Here is a 21125-nt window from a genome sequence, read left to right on the forward strand (position 1 = left end):
GTTTCCACAAAGAAGCCAGCTGAGATTCTGATAAGGACTGTGTTGAATCTGTACATCAACTTGGGGAATGCTGCCATCTTAACAATATTAAATCTTGAGATCCATGAATGTGGAATGTCTTACCATGTAGTTAGATCTTAAATTCCCTATGACAATACTTTATAGTTTTCAGAGTATAAATTTTGTACTCATTTTGTTAAATTTATTCCTAAGTATTTTATTCTTGATGCTAATGTAAGTGAAATTTTTAATTTTTTTTAATTTTTGATTTAAATATATGTACTTTTGTGTAATATTGATTCAGACCTCTTCTCTCATGAGCTATCCCCAGAAACATATTATGTCTTTTAATGAGAATAATATTACTATCTCTTAAATGTCTACGAGGGAACTATTTTGGCTAAGATATTTTTAATTTTTATTATTATTTTGATTTGTTTCCTAGTCCTCAGCCTTGTTCCAGACAGCTGGAGCTTATTAACACAAGTGATATCATATGAAAGTTTTACTAAGACACAGCTAAAAATTTCAGCAAATATAATTTATAATTCTAATTCATATTGCTGTTAACTTATACTGTATACAAGTTTTGTGAAAAATTCCACATTTAGCCTTGACTCCTCAATACAAATATTTTAGAGTAGAATAAAACTATTGAAAAATATAGTTGTATCATCAATGTATAAATTTTCTGTGCAATCTATACAAAATAAAATTTATCCAGAAGCTACAGAGGAAGATATATTTCTTATAATAACCTCTATTTTCATGAAAATGTTTATTGTGTTATTTATTATTATAATAAAATCTAGATTTAACTGGAAGCCCAATTTTATGGTTAACAGTTCTAGTACTCCACTTGAAGAAATAGAATGTAGCCATTAAAATTATAATCATGAAAACCACATAGCAATTTAGTTAATAAAAAAGCCGAATCCCAAAGTATATCCAACATTTATATCAAGGTACCCACATACCTGGACAAAGTCTTTGTTCTAATTTTTGTGATGACATTGCAATATTGCCTACCAAAAAAAATTGCCCAAACCAACAAAACAAAAAAGCTCCATAAATTAGAATTATCCTAAACCTGTCTACAGTCTAGATGTTCAAATCCAAAAAAACTGTTTATCATTTAGGTTAATCCATTTGCTGAAGTACTTTATAAAATAAAGAAGACTAACAAGTATAAAAAGTAGCATTACAACCCTCAAAAAAGACCCCACTCTGCTGAGATATTGTTAACATGTTAACTTCTAGTTTCACAGTACAAACATTAACCCAAACTACCCGCAATAGTCCTTTAATCAAAAAACACTTAGAATTACTTAAATCACAAAGCATTTACTGTTTCAGCTTTTTGCCCTGATAAACTGGAAAAAAATCCTACTATTCTTTAGATATGAACACCTCTGGATAAAAACAGATTGCTCCATGTTTTCTAAAAGCACAGAAAAACTACATTTTGGAGGAAAGGGAAGTGAGATCACTCTAGTTAATTTATATTCTCCAAGAAGGGAAAAAAAAAAACAAACGATGACTTGTAATTCCTCCTTTTATCATGGCCTACACAATAAAGTCCAAAATCTCTATCATGGTCAAGAACAGGCTTTGCTCACATCTCCGGCCTCACTTCCTAATACCAATTCCACTGAACAACCCCTGTGGATCTTAGTCACCCATGCTTTCCAGTAGTGCTGAGGTTCTTTACATTTTCTTGTGTTTCACACCTCCATGCCTTTTGTATGGTACGGCTTCCTCTTTTGAGAATGTTCTTTCACATTCTCATCCCCTGACCTCAGCCCTTTCTCCTTACTGTCCAACTCGAGCCTTAAAGGTTCAACTCTGAGTGTCTTATTTGTGCAGGTTTTCTGCCATTTGCCAATTCCAGCAGAGATATCACTCTTTCTAAGCTACATTACGTCTTATATATATTTTCTATTATTTTACTTACTGCATTGCAGTATAGTTACTAATTTCTAAGTGTGAATCCCCAAATAACGATCTTGGCAAAAGCAGGGTCCATGTCTTATTTATGATCTTTGTACCACCAGGGCCTAGCTAAATGCCTGCCAAAAAACCAGATGCTCAATACAATTTGTTAAATGAATAAATGGCTAGGTAATTATGGAAATCTACCCCTAGCCTTTTATTTGAAAGAGGCATAGTGTTTATAACAACCTCCACTTTGATTCTGCTCTAAATTTACTTTGCAATAGTATAATATTAAACTTCGCAATAATTAATTTACCAATGTTTCTCCTCCTCACCCCCTGGAAAATCTCTGACGATTAATGTTGGGGATGATCCACCATAAAAACTAGATGGTGTCACTTAAAAGATCATTAGTTATCATTTTATACTTTATTTATATTTCTTTTTCTGGTAACATGTAATTATATTAAATGCTAATGACTATCATCTTTGTATTATAATTAGACATTTATTCTGATTTCCTTTTTAACTATTTTTTTCTGGCATGTGGTATTTCAACTATACACTTAACCAGTAACTGGTAAGACTACATGGCATATAATAGAAATAGCTATTTGTGATGTCTTGGATCTGGGCTGTAGTTCCAATTCTGTGACAAGCTGGTTGTTCTCCCTAGACCAAGTCACTTAATTTTTAATTCCTCTCATCTTTAAAATGATGACAGTTGAACTAGACAATGCTAAAGTTCCTTATAGGTCTAAAACTTCACTACTTTTGTTGATCTGGACTTCACATATTAAGTTACTCAAAGTTACCATAAACTTTTGGGAAGCCTGGGACCATTCTTGTCTCATTCTAAACTTACAGTCATCTTTTTCATATTAATTGTTGCTAATCTAGTTGTCAAATCCAAAATTGTACAGTAGAACTGGTTTGTGAACCATGGTCAGGACTTTTGTTCCACTCTTTATTTAATATAATGCTGAATCTTGATTCTGTTAACCAGCAATACATATTAGCTGCCCCACCCAAAGCATTGTGTTGTGTACAGCTTTCATCAGTATGTTCTTCAAAGGTTTGATCCAATTCACTGTTGAAGTGGATAAGACCAAAATACAGAATTCTACTCTTTGGCATCAATGAGGGCAATGATCTATTAACTCATTCTCTTTTATGAAGATGGTTAAAGGAATGACAAATCTACTTAATTATCTTATCAGTCACCGCACATTTCTATATACGTTACCAGAATACACAAAAGTATGTCAAATAAATGCCTTGCTGAAATAAAAATGTATAACATAGACATCCAGTTTAACATGGCAGAAAAAAATTGAGGCATTTAGCTCTATTTATTTCCAAAACCCCACTGAAAGGACAAAGGAAACAAGAAAGGACAAAGAGAATAGGTGAGGAAACAGTAGACTAGAGATGTCAACATTTTGGAAGATGAGAATTGAATAAACAAATGGTAAATGACTTAGCAAAACTAAGCCATCCAGCAGAAAAGGAATCTAAACACAGAATTACCTAATATCATGACAAATTTTTTAATTGTTGGACTTGAGGGAAAAAAATTAATGAAAGGTATATAGATAACTAAGAATTTTTTTAAAAAATCAAGTATCAGCAATTTTTAATTCTGAGGGAAGGAATGATGGAGTCATACTAAAAAGGAAATACAGTAACAGTGCTCTCATAGCTCGGTTGTAAACAATACTTCCACAGCCATAAAGCTGTAAATGTAAAAAAATTATTAAACCAAAAAATATGACATAAGTATATTGGGAGAATATGGGCAAGGTATGTATGTCATTAGGGATGGCATGTGTGAGACAATCAATAACAATATCTAATATTGAAAAAATTACGAAATAATATTTAGAAATAAGGAGGTATCTAGACGACATGGATAAAAGAATTGAACCACTTGCCTATAGGATTCAGGACTTTAGAATCTATGTAACCTAGTTATTGGAATTAAAGATAAATTATTAAAAATATTACATATGATACTTTATAAAGTTATATATATATGTGTGTATGTGTGTGTGTGTTTGTGTGCATGTGTATATATATATTTCCTCTTGTCCTACTAACCCCAACATAGAAAAAAAAAATTTGAATCAATCCAGCATCACCTGCTCTTTGAAAGCCCACAACAGCTGGCAGTAAGCTCCACTTTCTTTGACAAAAGCTTTGCCTTCTTCTGGAAAAGTAGGCCATAAGTTCAGACAGTTTTTTCCTTAGGATGCATGATGACATCATGTAAATACTGCTTCTGAATCACCCTCATAAACACATCTTTCTATAAACTTCTGTTGCCCATAACCATCCTACTTCATAGTCCTCCTCAAAAACTGTGGCCAGACACGGTGGCTCATGCCTGTAATCCCAGTACTTTGGGAAGCTAAGGTGGGCAGATCACCTGAGGTCAGGAGTTTGAGACCAGCCTGACCAACATGGGAAACCCCATCTCCACTAAAAATACAAAAATTAGCCGGCCGTGGTGGCGCACGCCTGTAACCCCAGCCACTCCAGAGGCTGAGGCAAGGCACGAGAATCACTTGAACCCAGGAGATGGAGGCTGCAGCAAGCCGAGATTGCAACACTGCACTCCAGCCTGGGCGACCGAGTGAGACTCTGTATCAAAAAAAAAAAAAATTCCGGAATTGTTTGGCAAGCCTGGAAATTTTACCATTACATTCTCCTGGTTAACCAGTCAAGATGTCAATGCATAATCTTGCAAGTATTATATCTGTGACACTTCTAAAATTACCATATTAATGCAATGCAGACTGTGTGTCAGCTAATGTGGTTAGAACTTTTCACTTCTACTTTATTTTGATGGATTATGCTATTGACAGAAATAATTCTTCTCCAAGATCTGTTAAAACTGCTTAAACTTAACAAATTGTGCTTAAGTTAAACTAGGGTGTAATTCCAAAAGAAATTTAAACTATGATACTACTACAAACAAGAATCTCATATACATTTGATATTCTTCCAAGAAAATTAAAATGCACAACAAAAACAAAAATAGACAAATGGGACTTAATTAAACTAAAAAGCATGTACACAGCAAAAGAAAGAAGAGAATGAACAGACAACCTGCTGAATGGGAGAAAATATTTGCAAACTCTGCATCTAACAGGAAACTAATATCCAATTACAAGGATATTATAGTATTTACAATACTAATTGTAAGAATTTACAAGGAACTCAAACAAACAACAACAAAAAACCATATAACGTCATCTAAAAGTGAGCAAAGGACATGAACATTTTTCAAATGAAGACATACAAATGACCAAGAAGCATATGAAAAAACGCTCAAGAGAACTAATCAGCAGACAGATGCAAATTAAAACCACAATAAGATATAATTTTATACCAGTCAGAATGGCTATTATTATTATTTTTTGTTTGGTTGGTTTTTCCAATAAGCCTTTTACACTCTTAAGAATGGCTATTATTAAAAAGTCAAAAAATAAAAGATGTTGGCATGGGTGCGGAGAAGAGAGAACACTTATACACTATTGGCGGGAATGTAAATGAGTGCACCCTTTATGAAAAACAGTATGGAAGTTTCTCAAAAAACTAAAACCACCATTTGATCCTGCAATCTCACTACTGGGTACCTACCCAAAGGAAAAGAAATCATTACATCAAAAAGACACCTGCACATGTTATGTTTATCGCCAAAGATATGGAAACAAGTTAAGTGTCCCTCATGGATGATTATATATATATATATATATATACACACACACACCACATTTTACACACACACACACATAAACACACACACACACACACAGGCAGACAGGCAATGAACTACTACTCAGCCCTTAAAAAAATAATAAAATTTCACATTTTTTGCAGCAACATGGATAGAACTGCAGGCCATTAACTTAAGTGAAACAACTCAGAAACAGAAAATCAAAAAATGCATGCTCTCACTTATAAGTGGGAGCTAAATAATGAGTACACATGGACACAGGGTGTGGAATAATAGACACTGAAGACTTAAAAGGGTGGGAGAGGTGAGAAATGAGAAATTATTTAATGGATACAATGCATATTATTCAGGTGATAGTTACACAAAAAACCCAGACTTCACCATTAGGGAATATATCCACATAACAACAACAAAAAAATTAGAATGCATTTTATCTAAAGTTATCATTTAATTTAATTTAACTTTATTTATTTATTTTTTTGAGACAGAGTCTCGTTCTTGTCACCCAGGCTAGAGTGCAATGGCACGATCTCAGCTCACCTCAGCCTCCCGAGTAGCTGGGATTACAAGCACCCACAACCATGCCTGGCTAATTTTTGTATTTTTAGTAGAGACGGGGTTTCACCACGTTGGCCAGGCTGGTCTCAAACTCCTGACCTCAGGTGATCTGTCTGCTATGGCCTCCCAAAGTGCTGAGATTACAGGCGTGAGCCACCATGCCCAGCCAAGACTCCTATTTTTAATCACTTAAGCAGAAGAATAATGACATGACTTCTAAAACTTGTTTTAGTTTGTTTCATCCACAGAACCTAAAAATTTGCAAATTTATAAGAAAACTTTAACAAGGTTACAAATATATAATATATCAATGTTTCTGGTTAATTAGGTGTTTCGCTGATACACTTTCATTTGTTTAAAATACCATGATTTTCTAAGAAACTATTAACTTAAAAGCAAAAATTTGATTTTAAAATGGCTTCATTTTGAACTAGACAAGAAATACCTTTAAATTATGTTACATTTTGGTCTGGGTGCAGTGGTTCACGCCTGTAATCCCAGCACTTTGGGAGGCCAAAGCGGACAGATCACTTGAAGTCAGGAGTTCGAGACCAGCCTGGCCAACATGGTGAAACCCCATCTTTACTAAAAATACAAAAAATTAGCTGGGTGTGGTGGTGGGCACCTGTAATCCCAGCTACTCAGAAGCCTGAGGCAGGAGAATTGCTTGAACCCAGGAGGTGGAGGTTGCAGTGAGCCAAGATCGAGCCACTGTACTCCAGCCTGGGCAATGAGAGTGAAACATCATCTCAAAAATAAAATAAAATAAAATTATGTTTCATCTTAAGCCTGCATTCTCTCAGATGATTTTCAAAAATGTTTAAAGCAGCAGAATCATACCTTTCAAACAAAATCTTATTGAAAACTCAAATGTATAAAATGTATAAAACAGATAACATGGAGAGTTCTGCCTGCTCACTTTTCTTTTCCCATTGACTTGGAGTGGAAAATAATGGATCTAAGACTGTGGGATAGAATATGAAATGAACTGCTTTAGATAGTACTCATCTGTAAATTGTTAATAATTACAACTGCCAAAAAAAGAATAGCTAGTAGCAGAAGTTAAAAGTTCCAATATAAGCAGGGCGCAGTGGCTCACACCTGTAATCCCAGCACTTTGGGAGGCAGAGGTGGGCAGATCACAAGGTCAGGAGATCGAGACCATCCTGGCTAACATGGTGAAACTTCGTCTCTACTAAAAATATACATATTAAAAAAAAATTAGTCAGGCGTGGTGGCAGGCGCCTGTAGTCCCAGCTACTCAGGAGGCTTAAGCAGGAGAATGGTGTGAACCTGGGAGGCGGAGCTTGCAGTCAGCCGAGATCGAGCCACTGCACTCCAGCCTGGGTGACAGAGGGAGACTCCGTCTCAAAAAAAAAAAGTTCCAATTTAAGTTCACAAGTGACAGTTCAGTAATTCAGACAAGGAAAGAACAATATGCAGAGCCTGTCATATAGACCCTACATCAATCACAGAAATAAGTGTCTTACTTTAGAAGCCATGCAGGAGTGTCACAGAACAAGCTGCTACCCTTAGCCAATTTATTTACCTTTGTCCAGAAGTACCCTGTGCTAATGCATTTTTGCATATTTCATCAGACACAAAAGATGGAAAAGATCAAAAAGGTTAATTTGTTGTGCCTCCATTTTCTTGTATGCAAGTAAAAACATCCTCTCACCCTATCCTACTTCAAAAGGACAATATGAATATTATTAAAATCATATGCCTGCCTCTCTAGTCCAACAGGTCTGCCATAAACACACGTGCACCCCTATGCAGATGTGAAAGAAATATCACCAGCCGGGGGCAGTGGCCCATGCCTGTAATCCTAGCACTTTGGGAGGCGGAGGTGGCTGGATCACTAGGTTAGGAGATCGAGACCATCCTGGCCAACATGGTGGAACCCTGTCTCTATTAAAAAAATACAAAAAATAATTAGCCGGGCATGGTGGCGGGCACCTGTAATCCCAGCTACTCAGGAGGCTGAGGCAGGAGAACTGCTTGAACCCGGAAGGCAGAGGTTGCAGTGAGCTAATATCTCGCCACTGCACTCCAGCCTGGTGATAGAGCGAGACTCCACCTCGTAAATAAATAAATAAATAAATAAATAAATATCATCTATCTACTTATTCTTGCAACTAAGAAAAATACCAGCAATTATTTGTACATTGAGGATGTATATTTTCTTAACTCTAGAGGAAAATAATTTTCTTATTTTAATGTTTACATGATTCTTTCCAGGCCTGATTCAGCAGAAGGCTCAAAACTTTAAAAATGAGAAAGTTCTCACAAGATTCCCCATATTTTTCAGTTAGTATCAATCTATAAAATCTGTTTTCATCCCATCATGTCCTCCTACCTACACAGTCACTATCCATCAATTTTCCCTTCTGTCTTAAATCTTCATAATTCTCCTTTCATTGAGGCAGTACACAAAAGACTCCACAGAAATAATCTTTCCATTGAAAATGGACAAAGGCCACATAGAATATGCTCTTTAAAAAAATAAGCAAATATGTGTAAGTATGTTTAACTTCACCTATGAACACATACACATTTAAGTAATACCATTTTCCCCTATCAGACTGTCATAGATGAAAAGATTCTTGATATTGTTTAAGATTTCTGAAGTACTGGAGGAAATAAGCACAAGGACACACATACACACAAACTGAAACATCTTTTTGGAGGACAAACTGACAATGTGTAACAAAATTGCAAACGTACATATCCTTTGACACAAAAAGTAGGCTTCCAGGATGTAGTCTAAGAAATTAAACCAACTTTAAACTACCAGGAGATCGAGTAGACCAGTGCCAGTCCATGGCCCTGTTAGGAACCAGGCTGCATGGCAGGAGGTGAGCAGTGGGTAAGCAAGCATTACCACCTGAGTGCCACCTGAAAGATCAGTGGCAGCATTAGATTCTCACAGGAGTGCAAACCCTATTACTGTGCATGTGAGCGATCTAGGCTACATCTAATACTTGATGATCTGGGGTGGAACAGTTTCATCCTGAAACCATCCTCCACCTCTGGTACATGGAAAAATTGTCTTCCATGAAATGGGTCCCTGGTGCCAAAAAAGTTGGGGACTGCAGGAGTACTGTATTAATTATAATACTAAAATACAAAATAATTTGTGTGTATATTGATAATGGCTAAATTGAACACTATAGAAATATTTAAAATTGATGAGATATATTTAAGTTGAAACAAGATGTTCATGTTCTATTAAGCAATAAAAAGAGGGTTTTTTTTTTTTTTTGAGATGGAGTCTCACTCTGTCTCCCAGGCTGGAGTGCAGTGGTACAATCTCAGCTCACTGCAACCTCCATCTCCCAGGTTCAACCGGTTCTCCTGTCTCAGCCTCTCGAGTAGCTGGGATTACAGGCCTCCGTCACCAAGCCCGGCTAATTCTTTGTATTTTTAGTAGAGATGGGGTTTCACCATGTTGGCCAGGCTAGTCTCAAACTCCTGACCTCAGGTGATCCGCCCACCTCAGCCTCTCAAAGTGCTGAGATTACAGGCATGAGGCACCACGCCCAGCCATAAAAGGAAGCTTAGAGCACAATTTGATTGCATTTCTAAAATATGTCCTAATACACATTTTTGAGCCATAGAAAAACCATCATTAGTGGTTATCTCCACAGACACCTCTAAAGTAGAATTTAAAAAAATTTTAAGCAATAAGTGTATTTTCTTTTTAAAAAAATTTGCATTAATGAAATTGTTTTGCCTTGATTACTACTTTTTTCTGATTACAAAATACACATGGCTCATTTTAAAAAGATAGGGAAGGGCCGGGAGCGGTGGCTCATGCCTGTAATCCCAGCACTTTGGGAGGCCGAGGCAGGCAGATCACCTGAGGTCAGGAGTTCAAGACCAGCCTGGCCAACACGGTGAAACCCCGTCTCTACAAAAAATACAAAAAATTAGCTGGGCGTGGTGGCAGGTGCCTGTAATCCCAGCTACTTGGGAGACTGAGGCAGGGGAATTGCTTGAACCCAGGAGGCAGAGGTTGCAGTGAGCCAAGATCGTGCCATTGCACTCCAGCCTGGACAACAAGAGTGAAACTTCGTCTCAAAAAAAAAAAAAGAGGGTCGGGGGGTGGCCAGGCGCGGTGGCTCACGCCTATAATCCCAGCACTTTGGGAGGCCGAGGTGGGTGGATCACAAGGTCAGGAGATCGAGACCATCCTGGCTAACACGGTGAAACCCCATCTCTGGTCTGGTGTGATTTCTTAATCCCTATCTCAAGCTTAACTTTCTAAGTCTCAGACATGCATTTCTGCATATGTGTCACCCAGTCCTCAAATATTCACAAACTCTATCTTACCTGCCTTCCTAACCACTCTCCCTAGTCCTATATTTACTATCTCAATTAACTCATTTATGCCTACTGTTCCATTATTGGAATGCTAGGCTGGTGGGAGTTATTTATATACACTGCTCAAGGTCATCACCAAGATCTGATTTTTCACAAAAATATTTGCAGCCTCCAGCATAAGGGTCTACATCTTCCTCATTTACAAGGTCTCTTCAAGCTGGCACATTTAGTCATCTTTGACTTCTTCCCATCAAATAATTAGTGACTAAATCCTGCCTATAGTCTATGTCTAAAATTTCTAATTTACCCTGTCCTCTCTCCATCTCACTTCCATTTTCAGAGCTAAGATCAAAGGCCCTGCTACTTTTGACCTGGACAATTAAGCCTTTCTTGAGTACCCATTACATACCACACACAGTGAAAGGAATTAGAATATGAGGACTAATAAAGCAAAGTAATTCCCTTACACCTATCTTGGGAGAGAGAAATGGAACAATAAAGTACAACACAATAAGTATTACAATTAGAGCAAAATCTACAAGATGTCAACTTCTTTCCTATTTGATCTAATCTTACAATACAACCCGAATTCTGTTTCTGGAATATAAACTAGATTATGTCACTCTGTTGTAAAACTCCCGATGATTCGACCCCATTGCCTACAGGATAAAGTCCAAATGCTTTAATATATGCAAACACTTCACAATTTCGTCCCAACTTACCTAAAAGCTTCATTCTATTACTTTTCTTTCACTTCACATCCTATGACCCAGTCATGTATAACTAAATGCTGCTGTGATATGCTGGGCACTTGCACAGTATCTAGTGATTGTGTATCCTGCACAAGCTCTTCTTCCTTATGTCTCCCGGCAGAAATCCTGTCCTATCATCAAATCATACCTCCTCTTTGAAGCCTTTATTAACCTTCTCTGCCAATGTAGTTTCTATACAATCTGGTTTTTTGTTTGTTTGAGACAGGGTCTCACTCTGTCGCCCAGGCTGGAGTGCAGTGATGTGATCTTGGCTCATGGTAGCATCAGGCTCCCAGGCTCAAGCCATCCTCCCATCTCAGCCTCCCAAGTAGCTAGGACTACAGGTGCATATCACCACACCCAGCTAATTTTTGTATTTTTTGTAGAGACGAGGTTTTGCCACGTTGCTCATGTTGGTATTGAAATCCTAAGCTCTGAGAACACATGGACACAGGAAGGGGAACATCACACTCTGGGGACTGTTGTGGGGTTGGGCGAGGGGGGAGGGATAGCTTTAGGCGATATACCTAATGCTAAATGGTGAGTTAATGGGTGCAGCACACCAGCATGGCACATGTATACATATGTAACTAACCTGCACATTGTGCACATGTACCCTAAAACTTAAAGTATTATAATAATAAAATAAAATAAAATAATAAAAAAAAGAAATCCTAAGCTCAAGTGATCTGCCTGCCTTGGCCTCCCAAAGTGCTGGGATTACAGGTATAAGCCACTACACCCAGCCCCCAATATGCTATATTATCACTTTGTATTGCAATTTGTTTTTCTCTGTCTACCACTAGACTGTGGTATTTGTAGGGACAAAAACTATATCTTGTTATTTCTATCCTTCCCAGAGTCTAGTATCAGTAAATATTCAAGAAATAGTTGTTAAATGTATGATGAGGACTGGGTGCAGTGGCTCACGCCTGTAATCCTAGCACTTTGGGAGGCTGACGTGGACAGATCACCTGAGCTCAGGAGTTCGAGACCAGCCTGGCCAACATGGTGAAACCCTGCCTCAACTAACAATAAAAAATTAGCCAGGCATGGTGGCACACTCCTGTAATCCCAGCTACTTGGGAGGCTGAGACAGGTGAATCACTTGAACCCGGGACGCAGAGGTTGCAGTGAGCCGAGATTGCGCCACTGCACTCTAGCCTGGGCAAAAAGAGGAAAACTGCATCTAAAGAAAAAAAACTGTATAGTGGGGTGGAAACATTTGCAGAGAACCAAAATGCACTATCGTTACTTTTTTTTTTTTTTTTTGCTGTTTAGAACCGACAGGTCTACTATCTACCACCACCCCCACATAAACCTGGAGCCCAAAGAAAGTATGCTTTATTTTCCCCCCCTTCCTATTCATCAGCTTTTTATCCTTCCATCTCATAAATAACAGTAAACAATACAGAAAGAATCCCTGCCCTTTAAAGGGCTTATATTCAAGTAAGGAGAGGCAATTAATAGGGAAACATACATATGGTCATTTCAGATAGTGATGAATGCAATGAATAAAATAAAGCAGTTTGACGAGACAAGATGTGCTAGAGAAGAAACGTGCTATTTTAAATGAGAATGAGGAACAAGTGATAGAATGTTTCTCTGAGAAGGTAAGACATAAGCTGAGGCCTAAAGGATGAGAAACAACCCGCTATGCAAAATTTTAGGGAAATAATTCTGCAAGCAGAAGGAATTGCAAGCGTAAAGGCTCTGAAGCAGAAATGCACATGGTTGGTCAGGTGTGGCGGCTCACATCTGTAATCCCAACACTTTGGGAGGCCAAGGCAGAAGAATCGCTTGAGGCCAGGAGTTCACGACCAGCCTGCAAAACATCATCTCTACAAAACATTTAAAAATAAAAAAATTAGCTGGGCGTGTTCTTATGCACTAGCTATTAAGAGGCTGAAGTAGGAGGATCGCTTGAGCCCACGAGTTGGAGGCTGCGTGAGCTATGATCACGCCACTGCACTCCAGGGCGGGTAACAGAGCAAGACCCTGTCTCCCAAAAAAAAAAAAAAAAAAAAAAGAATAAGAAGAAATGCACTTGGCTGTTTGAGAGACTGTGTGTCTAGGAAAGGAAATTAGTTTAGAGAAGCAGAGCTTTGTAGGTGGTAGCCATGATGGAGGCCTGACTGCACCTGCCTTGACTTTGGAATTTTGTAGTTTACAATCTTCTCCTTGCTAATATTAAAACAAGAAAATGACGGAATGGGGTATGCAGCCCACTCTATTGTTAGCAAGATGCCAAATAATTCTGAAAGTATCTTTTCTAGATACAAGGCCATAACAGTATGGTCCCAGGGCTAATGAAAACTTGATAAGCAGAGAAGAGTAAAAGCACATGAAAAGAAAGACAAGTTCTTCTGACTACAGGCAAGTCCAAATGAGAAACATCAAAATTATCTCAGATTCAAAGAGGAAACAAAACACAATACTACTCTGAAAATATAGATGGGCTATAAATGTATGCTTTTAACTGAATGAATTTTTCCATTCCCATGTAAACTTATAATACAAATCTAGACTTAAGTGATTAAACAGATTTCCACTTTTAATTCACCAAGGTTTTTCTTCACTTTCACAGAAATGAAACAATTGTCTGATGTTATGAGAATTCAAAGATTTAGATGCATTAGAAACTGCCTCTTAGCAATCATTTTGTGGATGTTTATGTCATAATTATTTAATCCATCCAAGTAGTACTGTGATGTTACAGTCAATCTATGACATAAATATTCACAGAACTATTCGTTAAAGCAACTCTGTAATTGCTAGAAAGTAAAGCAGTAATTACACATCTTACTCCTATTCTAAGTAGCATCTGCTGGCTTTGGTAACCCGAACACAATTCTAAATATAAAGATCCTTTCATTATCCTAATTAAGTCCTGAATTTCCAGGCTGCCAGCCTTCTAACAGTAAAAATAAATCCATTCTCATCATTCTTAAATTCAAATGGTCTCTGGCTAGTATAGTGATGTTTCTCCAAGGCTCTCTATGGGGGATCAGAGGTAAGATTTTGTCCATGTTCTCTATGCAGGACCATCACAAGAAGCAGAGGTAGTCAGGCGCAGTGGCCTGTAATCCCAGCACTTTGGGAGGCCGAGGTGGGTGGATCACTTGAGGCCAGGAGGTCAAGACCAGCCTGGCCAATATGGCAAGAGCCCATCTCCACAAAAATATTTTTTAAAAAAATAAGCTGGGCATGGTGGCACAGGCCTGTAGTCCCAGCTACTCTGGAGGATGAGGCACAAGAATCACTTGAACCTGGGAGGAGGAAGTTGCTGTGAGCTGAGATCGCACCACTGCACTCCAGCCTGGGTGACAGAGCAACACCATCTCAAAAAGAAAAAGAAGTAGCAGAGGTAACAAACGTAATTATGTTATGTTTCCACCCTCCCACCATTCCCCACAAAGGGCCAAAGTTTCTTACAATGAGTCTTCATATTAATCCACAGTCTCAAGAGCTATGAAGAAAAAGAAAACACTTTAGCCTAAAAGATGACCTTTCCACATTCTCCAGGCTAATCTCCAACTTCATATATTTATATGGCCTTTTATTTTCTCTATCCCACTCATCAAGGGAGAGCCATTAAAAAGTATATAAATGGCTGGGCGCGGTAGCTCACGCCTGTAATCCCAGCACTTTGGGAGGCTGAGGCGGGCAGATCACAAAGTCAGAGGATCAAGACCATCCTGGCTAACATGGTGAAACCCTATCTCTACTAAAAACACAAAAACAAAATTAGCCAGGCGTGGTGGCGGACGCCTGTAGTCCCAGCTACTTGGGAGGTTGAGGCAGGAGAATGGCATGAACCCGGGAGGCAGAGCTTGCAGTGAGCCGAGATCACGCCACTGCACTCCAGCCTGGGTGACACAGTGAGACTCCGTCTCAAAAAAAAAAAAAATTATATATATATATATATAAATACCCAATGTACCTTTTTCCCAATCTCACATCTTTAGACAGATTAATTTTGTCATTATTTTCCATCTCACCCATAAATTCATAATTGAAATAGAAAATCCATTGCCTTAGTTGGGAAATAAAATTGCCTAACTTCTCTTTGGAGTTCTAACTTAATTCTAATGCTGGAAACTCCAGGAAGAAATACAAACAAATTATCTGTTGGAAAACTTCTCCAAACAGGATGTACTGTATATCCTTGCAGACTAAGCCTGGGTATTACTAAGGATTTACTCTTTTCTTTTCAGGGGCAGAGTCTGAATTAAACCAAGGCCTTATGCCCTTCTTAAAGGACCAACAGCATCTGCATCATCTGGAATTTGTAAAAATATGCAGAATTTGGGGCTCTACCTCAGACCTCCTAAATCAGAGTCTGCGTTTTACTGATATCTGTATGCAACTCTATGTTCATCAGAAAATCTCAGAACTGGTAGAAAACTTAAAAGCCCATCGCACACACATAAAGAAAGATGAGCCTTGGATAACAAATAATTGATAATGACCATAGTGCCCCTTCACAAATTATTTCTTAACAACAGGTTTTCCTTAAGAAAAATTTCTTGTAAAACTATAAACGGCTTGTCTTGAAACACACCAAAGCTTATCATAGGTATTGTTGTTAGTAGAAGTCACTGACATAACCAAGTGCTTACCTAATCTGAGCTCTCCGAAGTTCCCACACCCTATCTTCTTGCCAACCCTGAAGTTGGGTCCCACCATAAGAACTCCAGAGGATGATGAGGAGCCAGATGGTCGAGAGCAGTGTGCACTCCTTTGTGCCATGGGTTTAGTTGTCCGTTGTCTTTCATCCTTTTCCCTACTAGGATGGTCCATGATCCTACAGGACAGAGTCTCCGTACAGCAAGTAGCTTTAGTGTGTATACCTCTCTTCAATACAAAAGTATGTCCAAATAAATTGTAGTCAGAGAAAGGTAAGGAGTTCTTTTAGCACCATATTTGTTTCTAATGTATCTCCGGGAGATGAAAAACCATTTATTTGTTCCCGTAGGAAATGTAGTCACTAGGTCTCAAGCTTAGGTGAACATCTTATAACCTAGGTAAAAATCAAGAAAACATGTAGTTAAAAATTAAATTTTGAAACAAATTCAGAAAGTCACTACCAATTAGAATGAATCCTATCCAAAGGTGAGCAAAATGCATAGCTTCCTGAAATGGGTTTTGGTTTTCTATCCTCCAACAGTTTAACCATCTGGATTAGTTATTCACATGGTATCACAAGCTCAGTAGGCTGCAAACCACAAAAGCTAAGGAAACACACAAGCCTTTAATATAGAATGCTTTCTTCTAGTAATGTACCTATGACCAAAAGGAAAGACAATTGTTTTTTTCATCACTGGCTAACAGAAATACATAGCAGTGCTGAAACCAAGTTAAAGAAACTGAGGATGATTTAATTTTAAGCTCTTCCTTTTAATTTTGCCAAAACTTATAAGAAATTAGACTATTCACTCCCCCATTCGCCTATCCCCACCATTTACCAAGCACTGGCAAGAATTATGTAATCTTCAGTTACCAATCAACACAGACAACCTCTATGAAGGAACTTCCAAAACTCTATTGCTATTAAGCAGTCCTAAAGTTCTGAAAAGCCAAACTTTTGGTGGTTTTTGCTGTATGCTGAGTATGCAATGACAGAGCGCCAAAAAGAGATCCTTTGCAGAACCCCAAAGTGAAAATAAAGCAAAAAAAAAAAAAAAATCTTAAGCATAACATTCATCTCTACCAGAATTCTGCAGTGTCCAAATTCAGGACTGAGCCCAACACAAATGTTTGCAATGAGATAATTTTGATGCTATATTTGATTATCCATGTGAGTATTCTTAACAAAAAAGAAATACTGTTATCACCAATCACATACTAAACACACACTTGTATTTCACTTTCATAAATCTTAAAACTTAAGGGAAGAGAAAGCCGGGTGCGGTGGCTCACGCCTGTAATCCCAGCACTTTGGGAGGCCAAGGCAGGTGGATCACCTGAGGTCAAGAGTTTGAGACCACCTGGCCAACATGGCAAAACCCTGTCTCTACTAAAAATATAAAAATTAGCTGGACGTGGTAGCAGGCACCTGTAATCCCAGCTACTCGGGAGGCTGAGGCAGGAGAACAGCTTGAACCTAGGAGGTGGAGGTGGCAGTGAGCCGAGCTCGTGCTACTGCTCTCCCATCTGAGTGACAGAGTGAGACTTCGTCTCAAAAAAAAAAAAAAAAAAAAGAAAGAAAGAAAGAAAACTTAAGAGAATTAGAACAAATGTTTGGTTATTATCACCAATTATACAACAGAGCAAAGATGCCTATACTCTAAACTTCCTGAGGACCTGTAATTCCCTACTAAAGTAACAGGTAAAAAGCAGTCAGCTGACTGTACAAGTGGGCACATAATCCAATAATACAATCTGTTTGCTTTATTTATTTATTTATTTTTGAGATGGAATTTCGCTCTTGTTGCCCAGGCTGGAGTGCAATGGCAAGATCTCGACTAGCTGCAACCTCTGCCTCCCAGGTTCACGCGATTCTCCTGCCTCAGCCTCCCAAGTAGCTGGAATTACAGGTGCCTGCTACCACACCCAGCTAATTTTTTGTATTTTTAGTAGAGACGGGGTTTTCACCATGTTGGACAGGCTGGTCTCGAACTCCTGACCTCAGGTGATCCACCCACCTCAGCCTCCCAAAGTGCTGGGATTACAGGCGTGAGCCACCATGCCTGGCCTCTGTTTGCTTTATTATAGTTTAAATAAACTGCTTTTCATTTTTGTTTACTTTGCTTTACAATAGATTTACATTTATAATGTATATTCTGTAAAGGAAAAAAAACAAAGCGATGAAAGGAGGTCAGCAACTAGTGAACTTCCTACATGAACAACATTAAGAATTCATATTTCCTCATTGTTTCTCCTATTTCCAAGTATATCCACTATCCCGATTATCCTTGTCTTTTGCCCAAATCCCTCAAATGATATTAGAAAGAAAGAGAAAAAAACATCATAATTGTTGGGAGTATGTCTATATGTGAGACTGTCAACTATACTTCCTTCCATTATAAGTTAATATGAGGACAGAGGCAGAATGTGTCTTGGCCCAATTCAGTCAATTTATAAGTATTCAACGAACTCACACATTTTCAAAAACTATCACTACAATAGCCTCATTTATAAGATTTGGAAACTATATTACATTGCCTATTTCTCTTCATATTTTTCATTTTTGCTCACTCTGTTTTTTCCAACAGATGGATATTATTTTTATAATACTTTGCATTAATTTCTTCCATTGCACTTAGACTAGTATAACATTAGATGGAATAATCACACATAGCCCGCATTATCTATGTTTACTTACATGTATGTATTAGAAGAACACACAGTATTTGTCAGGTTAAAAATCCATAGAAGCCAGGTGCAATGGTATGTGCCTATAGTCTCCATTTACTTGGGAGGCTGAGATGGGAGTACTGCTCAAGCCCACGAGTTCAAGGCTGGAATGTGCTATTATCATGCCAGTAAATAGCCACTGAACTCTAGCCTCGGCGACACAGAAAGACCCTGTCTCTAAAAAAAAAAAAATAATAATAATAAATAAAATTAAAAATTAAATTTAAAAATATTAAAAATTAAATGTAAAAAAAAAACCACATAGAAAGCCAAAAATTGGCTGGGCATGGTGGCTCATCCATGTAATCCCAGCACTTTAGGAGGCCAAGGTAGAAGTACTACTTGAGCCTAGAAGTTTGAAATGAGCCTGGGCAACATAGGGAGACCCCATGTCTACAAAAAATTTAAAAATTAGGGCCGGGCACAGTGCTCATGCCTATAATCCTGGCACTTTAGGAGGCCAAGGCGGGTGGGTCACCTGAGGTCAGGAGTTCAAGACCAGCCTGGCCAATATGACGAAACCCCGTCTCTACTAAAAACAAAAAAATTAGCCAGGCGTATTTGTGCATGCCTGTAATCCCAGCTACTCAGGAGGCTGAGGCAGGAGAATTGCTTGAATCCAGGAGACAGAGGTTGCAGTGAGCCGAGATCACACCATTGCACTCCAGCCTGGGTGACAAGAGCAAAACCCCGTCTCAAGAAAAAAAAAAAAATTAGCTGGGCATGGTGGTGCACACCTGTGGTCCCAGTGACTTGGGGAGGCTAAAGTTGGAGAATTGCTTGAGCCTGGGAGGTTCAAGGACGCAGTGAGCCATGATCGTGCCACTGTACTCCAGTATGGGTGACAGAGCAAGGCCCTGTCAAAAAAAAAAAAAAAAAGCCAAAAATCTCACTCAGCTGGGGAAAAATGTTCATAACACCTACTTGTAGAACAGAACAATCACTTTACTTCCCACAACGATGACAAAAACTGACACTAAAGGTGCTGTGTCAATTTTCTAATCTATGCATGGGACATAAGCATTGTTCAATCTATAATTATGAAAGGTGAGGCCAGGTGCAGTGGCTCACGCCTATAATCCCAGTACTTTGGGAGGCTGAGGCGGGCAGATCACCTGAGGTCAGGAGTTCAAAACCAGCCTGGCCAACATGATGATACCGTCTCTACTAAAAATACAAAAAAAATTAGCCACACATGGTGGTAGGCGCCTCTAATCCCAGCTACTTGGGTGGCTGAGGCAGGAGAATCGCTTGAACCTGGGAGGCGGAGGGGGCAGTGGGCTGAGAATGTGCCATTGAACTCCAGCCTGGGCAATGAGAGCGAAACTCCACCTCAAAAAAAAAAAAAAGAAAGAAAAAGAAAGATGAATAATATTCAATACTACTTTATGTGGCATCTCTCATTTAAGAAATTAAAGTTACTAAGTTTTTAAAAATCCTATTTTTTTATCACTACCCTCTGCTCAATTACAAACTCTTTGGCTTATCATTTGAACTTTCTACTTAAATTCATGTAAAACAGTATATGGGAGGTTACATGAAGTCTAAAAGAAAATTAAGTCATATAAAAGCACCAAAAAAAGTTTCACTAATTTACTGTTTGTATATTTCAGATTCTCATATATTGGCTTTATCAAAAGTGAGGTACATAAATATTTAAATTTCAAAGTCAAAACACCCTGGGTTTTTGTTAATAATGAAAAGAGAGATTGCCAGACTTCTAAATCTCTCTTCTTACACAACTTATGATGAAATTGTTTATAGGTATAGGACTGCAGGATCATATGGTAAGTGTATGAGAAACTCAAAAGCAAACCAGGCTCTTTCTGATCTACTACTTCTTCATCCACCACATATTGCTTTTGGTCCTCATGCTTGCTGTTTCTTGGTCACAAGTTTCAGCTTCAGGCATCACTTCCCATCCTACTGTCCAAAACAGAAATAATAGGGCAAAAACAAAAATCTTTCTCCTTATAAGTCTTTTTTTCTAATTATGTTGGTCAACGATAAAAATTCTTCTAAGAAACACACCAACAAATTTCCCCTTATGTTGGGTTGTCAATGGTTTTTGTACCAACATCTGTCATTCCAATTGTAAGCTTTTCAAAGAATGAGATAAAAGCCTAACCTGATGTTTTAAAACACGGGGTAAGTTTCAAGAGCAGTATCATACCCAGAATAAGTATTTAGCAAACATTAAGCAAAAATGATATCTGTGTGCTCCAGTGCACACATGAATGTGTGTTTATAAAACTATCAATAACTATAGGACAAATTAAAAGACACTGTAGGACAATCTGAATACCAAAACAAGGCTTGAAATGCATTTAAGCTAAAACAAAACAAAACAAAAGGCCAGGTGCAATTACTCACATCTGTAATCCCAGTGCGTTGGGAGACCACAGTGGGAGAATCACTTGAGCCCAGGAGTTCAAGACCAGCCTGGGCAACAA

The 21125-nt window shown here is 38.2% G+C and overlaps 2 protein-coding genes across 15 annotated transcripts in view; both read right to left on the reverse strand.

Annotated features, from left to right (window-relative positions):
• CSNK1G1 (casein kinase 1 gamma 1) overlaps positions 1-21125 on the reverse strand; it is a 211445-nt gene that overhangs the window by 118449 nt on the left and 71871 nt on the right. For 11 of the 12 annotated variants that reach the window (XR_008514126.1, XM_009249904.3, XM_024232269.2 and 8 more), the window contains exon 1: positions 15936-16164. The exons of the other annotated variant lie outside the window; for it this stretch is intronic. Coding sequence is in view for 10 of the 11 variants with exons in the window: in XM_009249904.3 (XP_009248179.1) it covers positions 15936-16116 (181 nt within the window). In the remaining variant the exon portion in view is untranslated. Of the gene's footprint in view, positions 1-15935; positions 16165-21125 lie in introns of those variants that run through there. 12 annotated transcript variants of the gene reach the window in all.
• The window catches only part of PCLAF (PCNA clamp associated factor), a 101953-nt gene continuing 96935 nt past the window's right edge, over positions 16108-21125 (reverse strand). For 2 of the 3 annotated variants that reach the window (XR_008514127.2, XM_054532783.1), the window contains one exon: positions 16108-16336. Coding sequence is in view for 1 of the 3 variants with exons in the window: in XM_054532782.1 (XP_054388757.1) it covers positions 16330-16336 (7 nt within the window). In the remaining 2 variants the exon portion in view is untranslated. The remainder of the gene's footprint in view (positions 16337-21125) is intronic. The other variant, XM_054532782.1, reaches the window with a different exon arrangement.

This window comes from Pongo abelii, chromosome 16 (genome assembly GCF_028885655.2).
Source record: "Pongo abelii isolate AG06213 chromosome 16, NHGRI_mPonAbe1-v2.0_pri, whole genome shotgun sequence".
NCBI lineage: Eukaryota > Metazoa > Chordata > Mammalia > Primates > Hominidae > Pongo > Pongo abelii.